Source organism: Antrostomus carolinensis, unplaced genomic scaffold (genome assembly GCF_000700745.2).
Source record: "Antrostomus carolinensis isolate BGI_N321 unplaced genomic scaffold, ASM70074v2 scaffold19826, whole genome shotgun sequence".
NCBI classification, from domain to species: Eukaryota; Metazoa; Chordata; class Aves; order Caprimulgiformes; family Caprimulgidae; genus Antrostomus; species Antrostomus carolinensis.
In genome coordinates this window covers 1,014-16,974 of record NW_010322718.1, presented here as the reverse complement: position 1 = coordinate 16,974, position 15,961 = coordinate 1,014, and the positions used below count along the sequence as shown (strand labels likewise).

The window sequence follows — 15,961 nt, the reverse complement described above, 5'->3', positions numbered from 1 at the left end:
GGTGTGGCCGGGCGAGCCCGGCGCTGTGGGCCTGTGCGCTGAGGGAGAAGCGCGGGCCCCGCGGTGGGCGCTGTGTGACGGGTGGCCTGGGCTGCCCGCAGCGCCCGTGGGTGCCTCCCGGGAGCCGCACCGGGCTCCGGGGCGAATCAAACCTACAGTTAAGGTAGAAGTTCGCCGCGCCTGGCTGTGCTCTCAGCTGTGCGGCTCTGCAGGGGCAGCAGCCCTGAGCTGTGCCCTCCTCAGGGCACCGGCATCTCGTACAAACCCTCTTCTGTCGAGTCAAGAGAGCTGTCCCTTAAAATAACCCATTTGCCCACTATTTTTAATTTTTTTTCCTGGTTCATAGCACTACCCGGTCCTATGGTCTTGCTTTGTTCTGCAAATGATAAGCTTTTACCTCAAGCAGCTGAACTCTGAGTCACAGAATAACAGTTTGGGTTGGAAGGGACCTTTCAAGGTCATCTAGTCCACCCCCCCTGCAGTGAGCAGGGACATCTTCAACCAGAGCAGGTTGCTCAGAGCCCTGTCCAACCTGACCTTGAATATCTCCAGGGATGGGACTTCTCCCACCTCTCTGGGCAACCTGTTCCAATGATCTACCACCCTCATATTGAAGAACTTTTTCCTAACATCCAACCTAAACTTCATGTGTGTCTGTTATTTTTTCCCTCTCCCTCATTTCAGTGAAGAACTTGGAAACTGGCAGAAGCACTCCAGGAGTAAGGATGGTTTTTGGCCATGAAATAGTGAACGGTGAGGCTTTTCTTCCTGCATTTTGGGGCACAGGGATCATGTCCACTGTTGGTTCAGCATTTTAAATCCATTTTTTGGTCACTCTGCTGAATTTTTCATTGCACATCTTCTAAAATCAGTAGGAATTAGAATGTTGTATAAATCACACAACTTTTCTGCCCCAGTTATCTATCAGTGAAATAATATTAATTCCTCACTTTGTGGAGGTCTTGTGACTGTACTGCTTTAAAACTTACCAGTTAAATAATGAATAAAGTCCAATAAGACCACTAATGAAAGTAACCATTCCAAAGGTAATCATTTGAGATAAGTGTGCCCCCTCTTTACGTCCTTTTACATCCATTGTGTATGTTCTTATATATGCCAGACTCTCACTATGGACTCTGCTGGGAAGTTAAATTGTGTAAAGTTCTAGTTAACTTGGTTTTGCTTTTACTCACAGAGGCAAAAGCATCTCTATTAAATGATCTCTTTATCTGAGCCTCTTTCCATGTTCAATAGTCATAAGAATATGGGATTATTTAAGAAAAACATTTCTTGTGTATAAAGGTCCTGTGCTTTTTTTATTGGCATCTGCTTTACTTTGGGGACAAGGAACAAAGTACTGAGCAGGAAATAGCTAGAAGGCAGCTACTGGACTTGCCAAGGGATTAACACAGACTCAATTCTGCCTCTTTCCTTGTACTGGCTTTATTGTCTGTGTAATTGTCTGTAAAGTAATTAGTGGTAGTTAGATACTGACTTTGTTTTTGGTGGGATGGTAAGCCCTTAGTCTTGTTTAAGTGTTAGAGTTCTGCAATACACCTTATCTAGGCTACCCATATAAGTTATTTTGTACAGATTTTTACATCAGAGTGAATTTAAAATTATTTAAACTATACTTTGAGTTTAATTTCTTCTTTTGTATGTATGGCCATGTCCTATGGTGGTTAGTATCGGTTATGGTTCTCCTTTTTTAGGAGATAACAAGGGTCAAAAAGTTGCTTGTCAGCACTAGAGTATAAATTGTTTGTTTCTATTGCAGTGGAATTGCTGGATGAACGAGATTCGGGGAAGGGAACAGCAATGCTCTCGGGGTACGTTGAAATGTTTCCTTCCTTTCACGGTAGAAGGGGTGGGATGCACTTGCTATGGGAGCCACCACTTACATTTAGTGTAATACTAATGTTTAGACTCTGCTGAGCCAAGTTTGTATTTCTCAGCTCTAAAGAGGTCAACAAGGTGGTAAGTGGAAGACCTCCCCTGTGTAAAAGGTTCTTTCAAGTTATTGCTTACAATTTCTCTCTCTTGCTTCTTTTTCCTCCTTTCCTCCTTTCCTCCTTTCCTCCTTTCCTCCTTTCCTCCTTTCCTCCTTTCCTCCTTTCCTCCTTTCCTCCTTTCCTCCTTTCCTCCTTTCCTCCTTTCCTCCTTTCCTCCTTTCCTCCTTTCCTCCTTTCCTCCTTTCCTCCTTTCCTCCTTTCCTCCTTTCCTCCTTTCCTCCTTTCCTCCCCTCTCTCACTAGTGTTCCTAGGTAGAACAATTTGCTTGGTTGTTTCCTTGTCAGCTTACAGATTCAGGGAGGATATCCCATGAGCCTTTCTGCTGTGGTGGAACAGTTCCAGGACAGCTGCACAGGGAAGGTTAGGTTTATGCAGGTCCTCTCAAAACATATATAAATGTGACTTTGGGAAGCTGGTAAAAATATGTTTCCAATTCTTGCAGTCCCATGCTCCCAGGTGGCTCTGCTTTGAGTCTTCTCACAAGACCACATTTGAGGAGTTTATTCTTCCTCTTAAGAGAAGTAGGAATGAAGTGGCATCTACTGAATAGTCCTTAAAATATAGTTAAAAAGCACATAGAGTTGTGAGTAGCAGCAGTTGTCTTCCTTGCTGCTGTCCTGTCTTCTTTCTCCCTGTTAACTAAGCCTACACTCACACAGACTTGAATGTGTTTACCTTGCTAGCAGATTCCTGTGTTAACCCTTTAAATACACAATTTTACATCCAAGATTCTTCAGCTACATCTAAAGGCTGATCAGAAAGGTTTTTTATGTTTTATGATATTGAGACAGAGAGAGGTACGTGGTTGGAGCTCTGTAATGATAACAAGATGTTTTTACATCAATAGAAGGAAATTGATACTAAGGCGTCATATTTCCCAGTGAAGTATTCTTGACCTTAGACTGTCCCATTGTAGAAATTAAGCATCTTAGATGTGGCATCTTTCAGTCAGATGAATGTTTACTAACCCTGGGGTTTTTTTGGTCCTGAGATTGCTGCCATTTTATATGATTTAATAACTTCTATTTGATTACAGTAAAGTTTTAGTGGATATAACTGTTTTACATATTGGTGAACTTGTAAAATTGTCTTCCAATTACAGTAATTAACTAATGGATCAAATGTTATTGATTCAGCATAAAGACTTCCAGATATTTAAATTGCTTGGGCTCAGGTCAAATACTTCATTCTTTGTACTTTGAACTCTTTCTTCCCTTGAAACTGTTACTGACCTTTGCAGTGAACATCTGTTCAGGTTCCTCTTTCACCTTTTACTTTCAGAATAAACATGAAATTTTATCTGTAATAAAGGCCCTTTTGTGCAAAATAAGCTTATTGTTGAGTAGCTTCAAGATCCTCTTTAAGAACCATGCACATTGGACTGGGAAGTTGCTTCACATGCAGCAGTTCATTGTCTGGATGCAAGTAGATGACATTGGATGAAATAATTTTCTTTATTGAAATGTCCATGCTGATCGAATGTGTAATATTTTCTCTTCTGTGCTATGCATGGTTGTCTTCCTCATGCAGGTGCACTTCAGCTGCTGAAGGGAATAAACAAGCAGACACAGGGCCAGCAGATTGCGGCCCATGGAGTTCTCCTTGTGTTTCCCTAGAGAACCAGCTCAGAGCCTCAAGTAGCTTAAAATGCTCCCTCTCAGGTAATGTGGATATTAGTCAAGCAATGTAGTGAGGGTGTCTTTGTTGGACAGTGTGTTTCCCAGAGGCCATGATCTCTTGGTTTCCCTGTGTCAGAACAGGATGTATTCTGAAAGAACAGTGGTCACAGAAAGGTAGATACAGAACTAGTTAGCTGCAGACGTGCTCTTTGCCTGCAGATACATTCACATCAGAAGGAAACTCATCTACTTTCCAGAATGTTTATCCTGTAATTCTCATCAACTGTAAAAGTGACTGAGCAGCACAACTGATCTTTGGAGAAATCAGTGCTTCAGCCAGTGAGCATTCCTCTCTGGTGGTTGTTTTAATCTTATACTTGTTCCTGAAATGTCTGCATCACGATAGCTAACTCAAAGCTCAATAAGACTGCTGCTCTTTGGTTCTGTGCTGGCTGTCACGTGCTTGCATTGATTTGGTTGTGTGCTTCCTGCTGTATACACATACACAGGTACAGATCCAAAATGTTACCGGCTCTTTCTGCTCTCACAGAGCTGTGATAAGAGTGCAAGACCTGTATAGACTAAAGGCAGGTTAGTGGCGTCTACCTGAGTAGTGGGGGAGAAAATGAGCAAGGGTTGATGTGATCTGGGAGAGCCTTTAAAACTTTGTCCTGATGATCTTTAATTGACTCTTTATTTTAGAGTTTAGGAGATTGTCCTTGTGTTGTCATGGATGCATATTACTAACATTTGCATCTTACCTAAAGAGAAGGGAGAATCCTTAAGAGAACCCTTCTTTATCTGCACTTTACCTGTAAGACATTTATAAGCAGGTGTTAAAAAACATTAAAATCTGGCTTAAATTCTCTTTGCCTCCTTGAGCCCCCTGTGGTGTCACGGTTTTGTCTTTGCTACAATCTTTTTCCTTCCCTGGACAAGCCTGGGAATTAGGGTGTGCTTTTTTAAATGGATGTAACTTTTAAAACTGAAACCTTTATGCATCATACTGACAAAAAGTAACGCTGCAACTTAGTTGTAAACAGCCAGTTTTTCTGTCCAAAACCAGAATTTTGGCTCATGCTCTGGAGTGTACACATCTGAATCGGATAGTTCAGTAATCTGTCTGGGTGTGTTCAGGAAGTAGAGGGGGGAAGAACTGAACAGCTAAAGCAGGAAAGTAATGTGATTATACAACTAAAATACATACCTTGGGCAAAGTTTATTCGAGTAGAGGGAGCATCTGATGATTTTTTTTTTTCCTTACTTTTAGAGAAGAAGGAAGAAGAGAATGTGGAGTACACAGTTGTTGATTGTTTCCAGAAGAAATTTGGCCCAGCAGTAAGTACTAACGAAAGCTCTTATGCAGCCTATATGACTTCTAAGCTTGTTCTGTTCTAATTGTCAGCAGATCCATTAGGTGGCAGGATTGTGAGCACAGCTTCACGATTTCTTATACTGGAAATCACTTTTGCAGACTGTAGTGAAATTTGAGTAACAGGTGGTAACTGGCTTCTTTAAATCAACTAGAAATGGTGTATCTGGTGGCATCAAGTATATTTAAAGTGTCCATACACGCAACAAAAGAGCACGTGCACATGGGTTTGCAGTGGGTGGATGTGAATCTGCCTCCTCTGTGTAGGTTGCTGTTTTCAGACTCTCTATCACCAGTAACTGAGGTGAAGGATCAGTATTACTATTTAGTAAACAGTTACTTTGTTTAGGAAGGAAACAAGAGGATTTGTTGACTTTTGGTGAGGTAATTGACTGTGTTGTTTTTGTAGGTGTTTGGAACTCTGGATATGCCAGGACCTTCTCTTAACTCATGTAATAACGTAAGCGGGCCTGGTAGAAAGGCTTTGTTTCAGAACTCAGAGCCAATGATAGATTAAATTAGATTAAATTTAATAGCATTTTTTAGGTCCAGACTTAGACCAGCAATAGTATAGGTCACCTGTGCCATTTTGTCTTGCAGTAACAGAAGTTGTGATTTGGGCTCTTATTATGGTAAATATAGTGTGCATACAGAGGAATCATAGAATGGTTTGGGTTGGAAGGGACCTTAAAGATCATCCAGTTCCAACCCCCCTGGCATCAGCAGGGACACCTTCCACTAGATCAGGTTGCTCAATGCCTCATCCAGCCTGGCCTTAAACACTTCCAGGGAGGAGCATCCACAACTTCTCTAGGCAACCTGGGCCAGTGTCTGACCACCCTCACAGTGAAGAACTTCTTCCTAATATCTAATCTAAACCTCCCCTCTTTCTGCTTAAACCCATTTACCCTCGTTCTGTCATTAACTGCCCTTATGAAAAGTCCCTCCCCAGCTTTCTGGTAGCCCCTTCAGGTGTTGGAAGGCCGCTATAAGATCGCCCCGGAGCCTTCTCTTCTCCAGGCTGAACAGCCCCAACTCTCTCAGCCTGTCCTCATAGGAGAGGTGCTCCAGCCCTCGGATCATCCTCGAGGCCTCCTCTGGACTTGTTCTAGCTGCTCCAGGTCTCTCTTGTGTTGGGGGCTCCAGAACTGGACACAGCACTCCAGGTGGGGCCTTACGAGAGCGGAGTAGAGGGGGAGAATCACCTCCCTCAACCTGCTGCCCACGCTGCTCTTGATGCAGCCCAGGAAGAAGCTCTTCCCCACAGGAATAGATTTCCCTGCTTACAAAGGAATCTTAACTGTTGCTTGAAGAAGCATCTGACTTTTTTACTTCTGTTCATGCTTCTGGGTTACATGCACACTACAGGTTGCTTTATCTTAGTTGTCTGGAAACTTCGTGTTTGTGAGAGTAACAGGTTTTTCTTTTATACCTTAGAAAATGAGTTCTCCTTTTTAACTGAAAGGAACATCTTCTTTATCTGATCTTAAGGAAGTTCCTAAAACCTCCTTAGGAGAATTTCTTGGGAGATCAGAGGAGTCTATATTCTTTAGTCATCCATAATCTCTGCTAAATCAATCTTTGATGTTTCTAGTTGCAGATTTTCCAGCTGTCTGTCTAACTGGACTGATACTGTGTGTGTTCCTCTTGGATCACTGTATATCTGAGATTCATTGTGGTTTTTGACCTGTATTTACATTTTTAAATATGGATCATGACCAGAAAAACAGCAGTTTACTGTTTGTCCTTCTGCCTGTCATTATCTGGCACTATTTATTTTATGCCTATTTTTTTTCATTAGGTGCTGCACCTAAAACAGCAGCGTGTCATCAGTGTAGCAGGAGAAGGTGTTAATTTGTGTCGCCATGGAAAACTCTCATGGCTTGAGGTAAGAGCTAGATATTTCCCAAAATGTGCCACTAAACAGAGGCATAACTGAGAAACATTTGGAGCTTAGCATGTGTTAAAGACTTACGTAGCTGTTTTGGTAAGGGATATGGTGTTCTTCAAGACAGATCAGGTATTTCATAAAGGACTTGTTCTTGGAAAGAATTATGCCATTATATGGCAATATAATCATTACTTGTATATAATATATACATTTTCATATAACACTGTAACAAATTTGGTTTGCCATCTTGATATACTTGCATACAGGTAGAGGTATTGCACTAGTACAGCTGTTACCTATTGAAAAACTGCAAGACCTAATCATAATACCAATATAATTGAAGAAGTAAAATCCATCCAAAGATAATTCAGTATCTTAATTAGCTGTGATATTAATTATCAACATCTGAAAAGGAAGGGACAGAGAGAAGAATAGCTTAATATGCTACCTCAAAATCATCTTAGTTTATTTTTAAATAGGTTTAAAATAGGTGTGTTTATCCAGAGCAAACACTTGTGTGGGATTTCATGCTTCAGACTTAACTTGTTTATGTAGAAGTAGTGTCCACAAAATGTTTGCTTTGGTATGGCTAAATTGCTTTCAAATAACAGCTTTTGTTAAACCACTATGAATTTGAATATAGGCAAAACCTAAACTTTTCTATCGTGTTTGAAATGCTAAGATGGAAAACAATGTCCTTTATTTCTTTGGTAGTGGTCTTTGACAATGAAAGGTATGTCATGGGCACAAGAATTTTGTTGGATGTGTTTTTTTAAAAATGTCACCATAATAGGTGTAGGAATTAATTTTAAGTACTGTGTATAGGGTTTGCTCTTGATATGTCTCAAAATGCTGCAGCTAACTGTGTAGAGTAGATTATGGGGTCGTTCTTTCTAATTATTGTGAGTCTCGTGAGCATCTCTGGAAAAAACAAGATTTGTTTTTGAATTAACATTAAGGAAACTAAACATACTCTCCCCAGCATAAGCCTGTACGTAGGAAGCTATTGCTCATGGACAGCAGTGCAGTCTCTCCTACTTTCACAGAATCACAGAATGTTGGGGATTGGAAGGGACCTCGAAAGATCATCCAGTCCAATCCCCCTGCCAGAGCAGGAACCTAAATGAGATCACATAGAAAGGCATCCAGGCAGGTTTTGAATGTCTCCAGAGAAGGACACTCCAATTATTTCAAATCTTTCATATTTCAAATCTTTTGTTTTTCTGTCCCTCACTCATTTTCTCTGCAACTGTATTTGTTGTAGATAGCATCAAAGAGCCAGATTTTTCTATTTGATATCTTCCTTCTGGGACCCCAGGCTTTCAAAAATGGATTACAAATGGTGCTGGAAGATAAAGACATCTTGAAGGTAAGGGTACAGGGTGTGTGAGGACATTTGTGGTGGCAGAGGTCATATATATATATATATATGTGTGTGTGTGTGTGTATATATATGTATAAAATGATCTAGCTTTCACCAGAAGAGTTGCAGGTGGACACAAGTTTGTTTGACAGCCCTTTCTTGCTTCAGGTCATGCATGACTGCCGCTGGATCTCAGACTGCCTCTTTCACCAATACGGTGTCCTTCTCTTCAATGTCTTTGACACACAGGTACCCTTCAGATATTCTGGTTGGGAACAAAAGTTTCAACAAGAGAAACTTCAGCCTTGTTCAGAGTATTCTCTCAGAGAAGGTTTAACACTACTAGAATGTGACAGTTGTTGAACCGTGTAAATGCAAACGCTTTTATTCTAGCTAGAAAGAGCCAGCAGGCAAGGCCAGTAGTGTTATTTAGTCTTGTGTAGATCCATTTTAAAATGTAGTCAATATCTAATATTAGCAGCAAGTTTAATGTTTGGGGTTTTTTTCAAGATGTATCAACTGGCCTTGATCAAACTTGGTACAACCTGAGGCTACCGTGACTTAAACAGGAGCCAGGTCAGCTTGTGCTTTATGTTGTTTGTTGCCCATTTCATAAGTATAGAAGCAGATTCAGGCTACAGGTATCCAACACTGGGAAGCACCTCCTAATAAAAGCAGTGGTGGACGTGAGACAACAGGCCAGGTTACCACAAAAATCTGGTTTTTGCCAGTGCTGGCCCTGGTAGTTGGGTAGTTACTGTTGGGTGACTACCAGGAGAATTAGAGCCTTTCAGGAGAGAAGAAAATAACATATTGGGTATGATCTTTCATAATATTCATGGATATGGTATGCATAGTTATGTATGACTTGTCCTGGCCTATATACTGATTTTAAGTGTCATAGATATGACTGCCTATAGTAACTCTTCAAGGCCCTAACCTTAGACTTACTACCCCTACTTAGTAAGTGTTATACAGCAGAGGTTTCTCTCAGTCCCTTTCTGTTCTTAGTTTTGCCTTTTGCCCCTAAAAATTATGCTATTCCCTTACAGGTCAAATATCAGTCAGTGTCATTGCTAAGTCTGGACTGCATGAAAAAGGCAGGGGTGAAATTCCCACCAGTGCTCCCAATTGTACTGGCTAGGGCGTGTAATTGATACGGTGGAAATAACTAACCAAAACTATCCACCCTAGGGTCTGAGGTACACAAAATAGCACTCACTGTTCTGTTGTCTTGGTGTGAGCAGACACGCATGCTTTTCTTGCACTGATAGATTTCTAAGCTAGATTCAACTACTCTGATTTGTTGGCCCAAATCCTACTTCTAATGTAAGCAGGCTAGTGAAGTAGTCTGCTTTTGGCTACCCTGCAATGCACCTGACATGGTGGAATTAAGCTGTCTTGTCTTCTACTCTGTGCTCAGAGGTCTCTCTCAGTTATTTGCTCCAGGACTACACAGTAGAAGACAGAAATGCTCATAGGTGCTTTTTGTGAAGCATTTCTTAGAGATGGCTTTTCAGTGTTCATGTTGGAACAAGCTGTGTGCACAAGTGAGGCTGCTTAAAAACCACAGCAACAGAATGAAAAACTCTGGGTTAGATGGGATCCCACCTCCATTTATCCCTGGTTTTGGCCAGTTGCTGCAACTGTTTATTCCTTGCAGTAGATAACCTAATACAATTAATACCACATGTAGAGGATGGAAATGAAAGGTTTCTGATGTTCACTGACTGTTTTCCCCACTGATGTTCTTATTGTGCTTAAGCATCACCTGTTGAAGTAACTTTTAATTATAATGTTTGTGGAAGTCTGATACTGCTATTTCACATATGACTGCCTTGAGGCAGGAGGGGGTGTCCTTGTTGGGCTATAGCAGACTAAAAAGCTGCTTAAAGAGCAGGCAGCTGTCTGTTGTCAGTGCTTTCATCTCTAATGCTGCCTTCTGGGACACTTCTGTGCTGCATCATGAGGCCAGAGCATTCTCATGCTCTGAAATCCATGCCTATTGTAAAATGCTGTTGGTTGCATATCTGTGTACTATCTAAAGAAATAATACAATTCTTCCTAGAGGTGTGTGCTGAAAGAATGAAGAAAATTTGACAGCTTGAGACTTTCCATAAGGCAGAGGTCCATGCAAAGTTTAATCATAAAATGTACAAGTGAAGAAGTCGCTGTTGCTGTCTGGTTCCACAGATCAATGCACATACACTGCTCTTCAGTGTGTCATAGGTTCTCTGCCCTTGAATCCAGGCCATTAGCATGCAGTGACTTTGGACAAAGATTTTCCACAGTGAAAGCTAAAACATTGTTTTTATTGTAGGCAAATTTATTTTATAACCTTGTTCATTTAGATTAGACTTTTTTGTTAATATTGATCACAAAGATGCTTTCATTTTTTGTTTAAATATTGAGGTCTTTTCTCTCCTTGTTTGTAAAGCATTGTCATTTTTTTTACCAGAAACTCTCTCTCTAACTATCTAGAAGAATGGAATTTATTTCCATAGATTTTAACATCATCTTTGTTTTGACTTTGAGAAAAGTAACTGATTTTCTGTGCAACCTGCTGTAGGGAACCTGCTTTGGCAGGGTGGTTGGACTAGATGATCTCCTGAGGTCCCTTCCAACCCCACCATTCTGTGATTCTGTGATTGCTTGAGAAGGCCTTTCCTGAGGTTTGTCTTCATCTGCATTTGGCCACTGAGAGCGAAAAGCCAGAGAAGGTTTTAGTGGACAGAAGTACAATACAAAGGACGGCTCAATAATGAGTGATGGAAGCTTCCTCTTTACCTGGTGATTTGTGAAGGTCAGCTTCACCTGGGTCTTCTCCATTTTCTTCTCTTCAGTGAACTCATCAGTTTGAATTGTTGCAGTTCCTTTCTCTGGATATGTTTTCTGCCACTTTTCAGCTGGTGGTTGAGGACTTCTTTGGACTGCAGCAATGTAGTCAGCCTAGCAGAAATAGACAGTCCTAGATTCTCTGTCCTACCACAGAACATAGGAGGTCTCACATTTTTTTCATTAGTCCAAGATTGCTTCTGGTGGTCTAATATTTTGCATGTTCTTCATAATACCTTCATACAATCTTTGGTTCCTTGGAAATTCAGTAAATGGATTGCCTTAGCACTTTCTTCTGGTAGGCTTAGCAAATACATGGCTTTGCTCCAAGAACAGGCAGCAGTTAGCTCTTTAGATAATGCCTTAGAGGCAGCTTTAGTCATGAATAAATCATACCAGCTTCTTTGCCTTTGCTGTTGGGTAGGAAGAGATTTTATTTTTTTTTTTCCCTTGATAAGTTAGGAGTTGAGATTTGGTCTTGGAATTTACCCTCACTATAAGAGGCCAGAAGAGGTCAGTTAGAATTCTGTGGTCACTGTTGCAGTGGCTGAGCTTGTGCTGCCGAGCAGTACGTGGTCTGGTCTAGGTAGCACGTGGGCAGCACGTGGTAGAACAGCTCAAACTGTGGCCTCAGCTGTAATGCTTGCAGTAAAACTGAGCTGCCCTGTAAGCTCATGGTTTTGTTGGTGGGATTGTGGATGCTTGCGTTGAGTGTTGGCTCAAGGTTTCTCAGGAGAGAGTAGTAAGGAGAAAAAAGCTTTGAGAGGTCAAGGAGGGGATTTCGGGGGACCAGAGTGGGAATCTGGGCTTCTGAGTAGCAGAGGAAGTCTGAAGGGTAGGTTGTTCTAATGACAGATAGCTCTGTCTCGGGTTTTGATTGTGGATACAGGCTTTTTATTTTTTCCTCTCCATTCCCCTGGTGAATGGACTCTCTTCCAGGCTTCCTATTTCCATTGTCTTCTCTCTGCACCTGCTGCAGTAGTCCCACCCATCTGTGTTCCCTCGATATGGACAAGAGTCAGGGCTATTCCTGCTCTTACTGCCAAAGTCTAAAAGGGATGAAACCAGGATGAGAAACAAGCAAACACGGTGGCATGCAGTCACTGCTGGAGGCTGTTGTCTGCTTCCCTTCTGGTTCTGTATGCTGTCAAAGATGAATCTTACTGGTAAAATCAGGTTTTAGGCAAAAGGTTTTCAACAACTTAACATATTCTTCCATCATGTTTTCCTTACATTGCATCACTACTTCAGGTTGTAGATAAAAGGCAAAACCATAAGTATCCTGGGGAAGTATCACTGCGTGTTTATTCTCTTGTGATATCGCTTTTAACCACCTGCTGTCTGGAGATGAGTACTGGGCTAGAAGGAGCCTTAGACTAATACAGCCTATAACTAATAAGTCATTCTTAAAACTTAATTTACCCTTTTATGTAACTTAACAGCTTTAAGGAGTCAGGTTATTAGCTGTGCAACTGTATGCAGTCAAGATGAGGATTCATTTGTTTGTGGTGTACTTTACTTGTAATATGCATCCCCACTGTCAAACCTCCACATTCTTTGCCTTGGGTTAATGGATACTGGTCATGGCATATTGATTCCTTCCATCACAGGTTGCTGATGCTCTACAGTTCTCCATGGCAACAGGTGGCTTCCTTCCGCACCGTGTCCGCACGTTACAGGAGTGTTTGATGCAGCACTTGAAGATACCTTGCAAATGGGATGCCATCATAAAGCACAAGCAGGAGATGGCTTCAGTGAGTGATTCAGTGAGGCACCTTCACAGTGAGTGAAGACTCAGTTGTGAGCTGTGCTTTGATCATCTTGAGATGTTGAGCGTTGGTGAAGCCGCACCTTGAATGCTGTGTCCAGTTTTGGACCCTTCATTACAAGAAGGACATGGAGGTGCTGGAGCGTGTCCAGAGAAGGGCAACGGAGCTGGGGAAGGGGCTGGGGCACAAGTGTGATGAGTTCATGGCTGAGGGAACTGGGGTTGTTGAGCCTGGAGAAGAGGAGGCTGAGGGGGAGACCTTCTCACTGTCAACAACTCCCTGAAAGGAGGGTGTAGAGAGGCGGGTGTGTGTCTTTTCTCCCAGGTAACTGGTGATGGAACAAGAGGAAATGGCCTCAAGTCACACCAAGGGAGGTCCAGATTAGATGTCAGGAAAAATTTCTTCACTGAAAGGGTTCTCAGGTGATGGAACGAGCTGTCCAGGGAGGTGGTGGAGTCACCATCCCTGGAGAGATTTAAAAGACGGGTAGATGAGGTGCTCAGAGATATGGTTTAGTAGTGGACAGGTACAGTTGGACTCAATGATCTCGAAGGTCTTTTCCAACCAAACAATTCTCTGATTCTCTGATTCTATGTTTTTGACAGGTTTTTGGGTTTTTTTTAAGAGCATGGCACTATGCAATGGTCAAATTGCTGTAGCTGAGGACATTCTGTAACACTGACTTGGGAGACAGATGTTAGCTTTAGTTGGCATCAGTGCTTATGCTGGCATTTCCTAATAACTCATTTGAAATTGAGGTTTTGAAGAACCACAAAGCTTGTACAATAGAGGATATATATAACTCGGGTAAAAAATGTTCCAGATATCTTAATATATTTGGCTAATTCTGCAACCTTGTTCTAACAGAACAAGTTGGGTAAAATGAATCCTGAGTCAAGTAGGGAAAAAGGAAACTTTCATTGCCAGCACTATTAGAATGAAAAAATTTAAGTAGTGGTGGTTTTTTTTCTTGTTTGTGCAGTTCAGCAGCATTTGCCAAATCATTGTGCTCTATTGTCTTTGTTGATCTTTCAGATGGGGACAAGCAAGGGAAAACTTAATGGGATAGGAGCTCTTAAGATTTGGGGAATGTAAGCTTGATAAATAGAATAGAATAGACTATTTTAGTTGGAAAGGACCTACAACAATCATCTAGTCCAACTGCCTGACCAATTCAAATCCTGCATCCACATTGCTGATAAATACATTGAACAGAACTGGCCCTGGAACTGAACGCTGAGGAACGCTGCTGGTGACTGGTGTCCAGCAGCCAGATTCACTACAGCCCTTTGAGCTCTGCCCTTCAGCCAGTTCTTCACCCAGCACACCATGAACCCACTCACCCCACACCTGAACAGCTTGTCTAGGAGGATGCTGTGAGGAACAGTATCAAAAGCAGTACTAACATCCAGAAAAACCACATCCACTGCCTTCCCTTCATCCACTAGGCAGGTGACTTTATCACAGAAGGCTATCAATTTAGTTAAACAAATAGTATATAAATATGCTAGTACCAGTTGTGGCATGTTTTTGCTGGGTTTTTAATCACCTGACCTTGCTTTTTCTTAGGGTCTAGCAGGAAGACTTCCAAAGAAGCTATTAAATATGGGAATTAGATAGTTAATGAGACCTCACTATATAGGCAGGATTTATTTACTGGATAGGAACAATCTCTTTCCTACCAGATAATTTTTTTCTCCCTTCACATTGGTCTTGTAACTTCCTGAGTAAATTTGAGTGGTTTTGCATTGTCTGTTCATAGATGTCAAATCTTTCTCAAAAGCCTGGATTAAATATTATTTGATACTGCTAAAAGAGCTACTTGGTGAAACCTCTGATTTGAGCACAGCTTTATTTATACATAAGTTTTGGAATTCTAATAGTGTCTCTCAAAATTTCAATTTAGAGAATTTTGTAAGGCAATTCTAAGCCAAATGACAACATGCCTTCCTTAGCTTACCAGATCAAATCTTCCTATTGGTCTGAAGACTAAAAGTGGAGGATGACTGTGTAATATGTACATAGTAAGTATACCAGTGTAAGCCACTCTGTAGTGACAGTTTTGCTGAGGGTATCGTGGTCATGCTGCTTAACTGGGGCTTATTTTCATGTTCTGGTTCCAGTTGTGATGGCTGAAGCTGTTACTATCCCCAGCTGCTTCCCTAGCTCCCTTAATGGGGAGGGGTTTTTCACTTTAGATCTTTCAGCTCAGCTGTTAGGAATCCAGCTTTCAGAGTGGAAATCCAGAGAGAAGCTCCCTTAATGGGGAGGGGTTTTTCACTTTAATCTTTCAGCTCAGCTGTTAGGAATCCAGCCTAGTTTCAGAGATGGGTGAGAGAAGACCTGGCATTAAATGTTAGAATAGGTGTTTGCTCGTTTTTAGTTTGGTTTGGGGTTTTTGTGGTGGTTTTTTGTTTTGTTTTGTTTTTAGAGAAGCAATCCCTCCTCCCACACTCCATCTTCTCTATCATCCACAGGCTTGTACACAGATAACCTTAGAAGCTGCAAGTATTCAGTTGCATTGCAAATAGAGATCAGTATCGAGAGATGTGTTATAAACTGCAGAAGAATGTGATGAAAAGCTTTGTTATATTGTTTGCTACTTAAATAACTGTCTTTGTTTGCATTGGGATACAGGAGAATCCTGGCATGTGGTTCTTGAGACCCTTTCCAGCTTCTCTGCTTAAAGCACTTGCTCTGAAGGCTATGTACCTTCTGCTGCTCCGCTCATCCCTCATGGATAACTTGATGTCTGACCTAAGAGCTGTAGTACATGGTTATTTAACTGCTTATCGGACTGGGTCAGGAGATCACCTTAGGGGCACAAAGGTAGGTATGTCTTTGCTTGTTTCTCTGGTTAGTGATGTGATCTAAGGCTCTGGTGGATAAACTCTGGAGAACTTAGCTACAGCAACTTCCTTTTCTGCATAGTTGCAGAAGTGTTGGTACTTGAAGCTGTGAGAGTTGCTTTGTTTTGGTAAGAGCATTTAGTCCCCAGATCTTGTTCTATTTTTCTCCTGTTCTGTCATCTTTACTGCTGAGCTGTTTTGCATATACTGGCTGTTTCTGAGAAGTGTTGTCTCTTGTTGGCCAAAGATTT

At 41.5% G+C, this 15,961-nt stretch overlaps 1 protein-coding gene across 1 annotated transcript; it reads left to right on the top strand.

Annotated features, from left to right (window-relative positions):
- Positions 1-674: 674 nt before the first annotated feature.
- Positions 675-15,690, top strand: EXD1 (exonuclease 3'-5' domain containing 1; the record flags this gene model as incomplete). The annotated part of the gene is made up of 9 exons (XM_029085547.1): positions 675-753; positions 1,778-1,829; positions 3,543-3,673; positions 4,902-4,969; positions 6,805-6,891; positions 8,159-8,263; positions 8,426-8,506; positions 12,703-12,846; positions 15,499-15,690. Coding segments are annotated over 9 exons (939 nt in total), but the record flags the coding sequence as incomplete, so codon positions are not given.
- Positions 15,691-15,961: the final 271 nt, after the last annotated feature.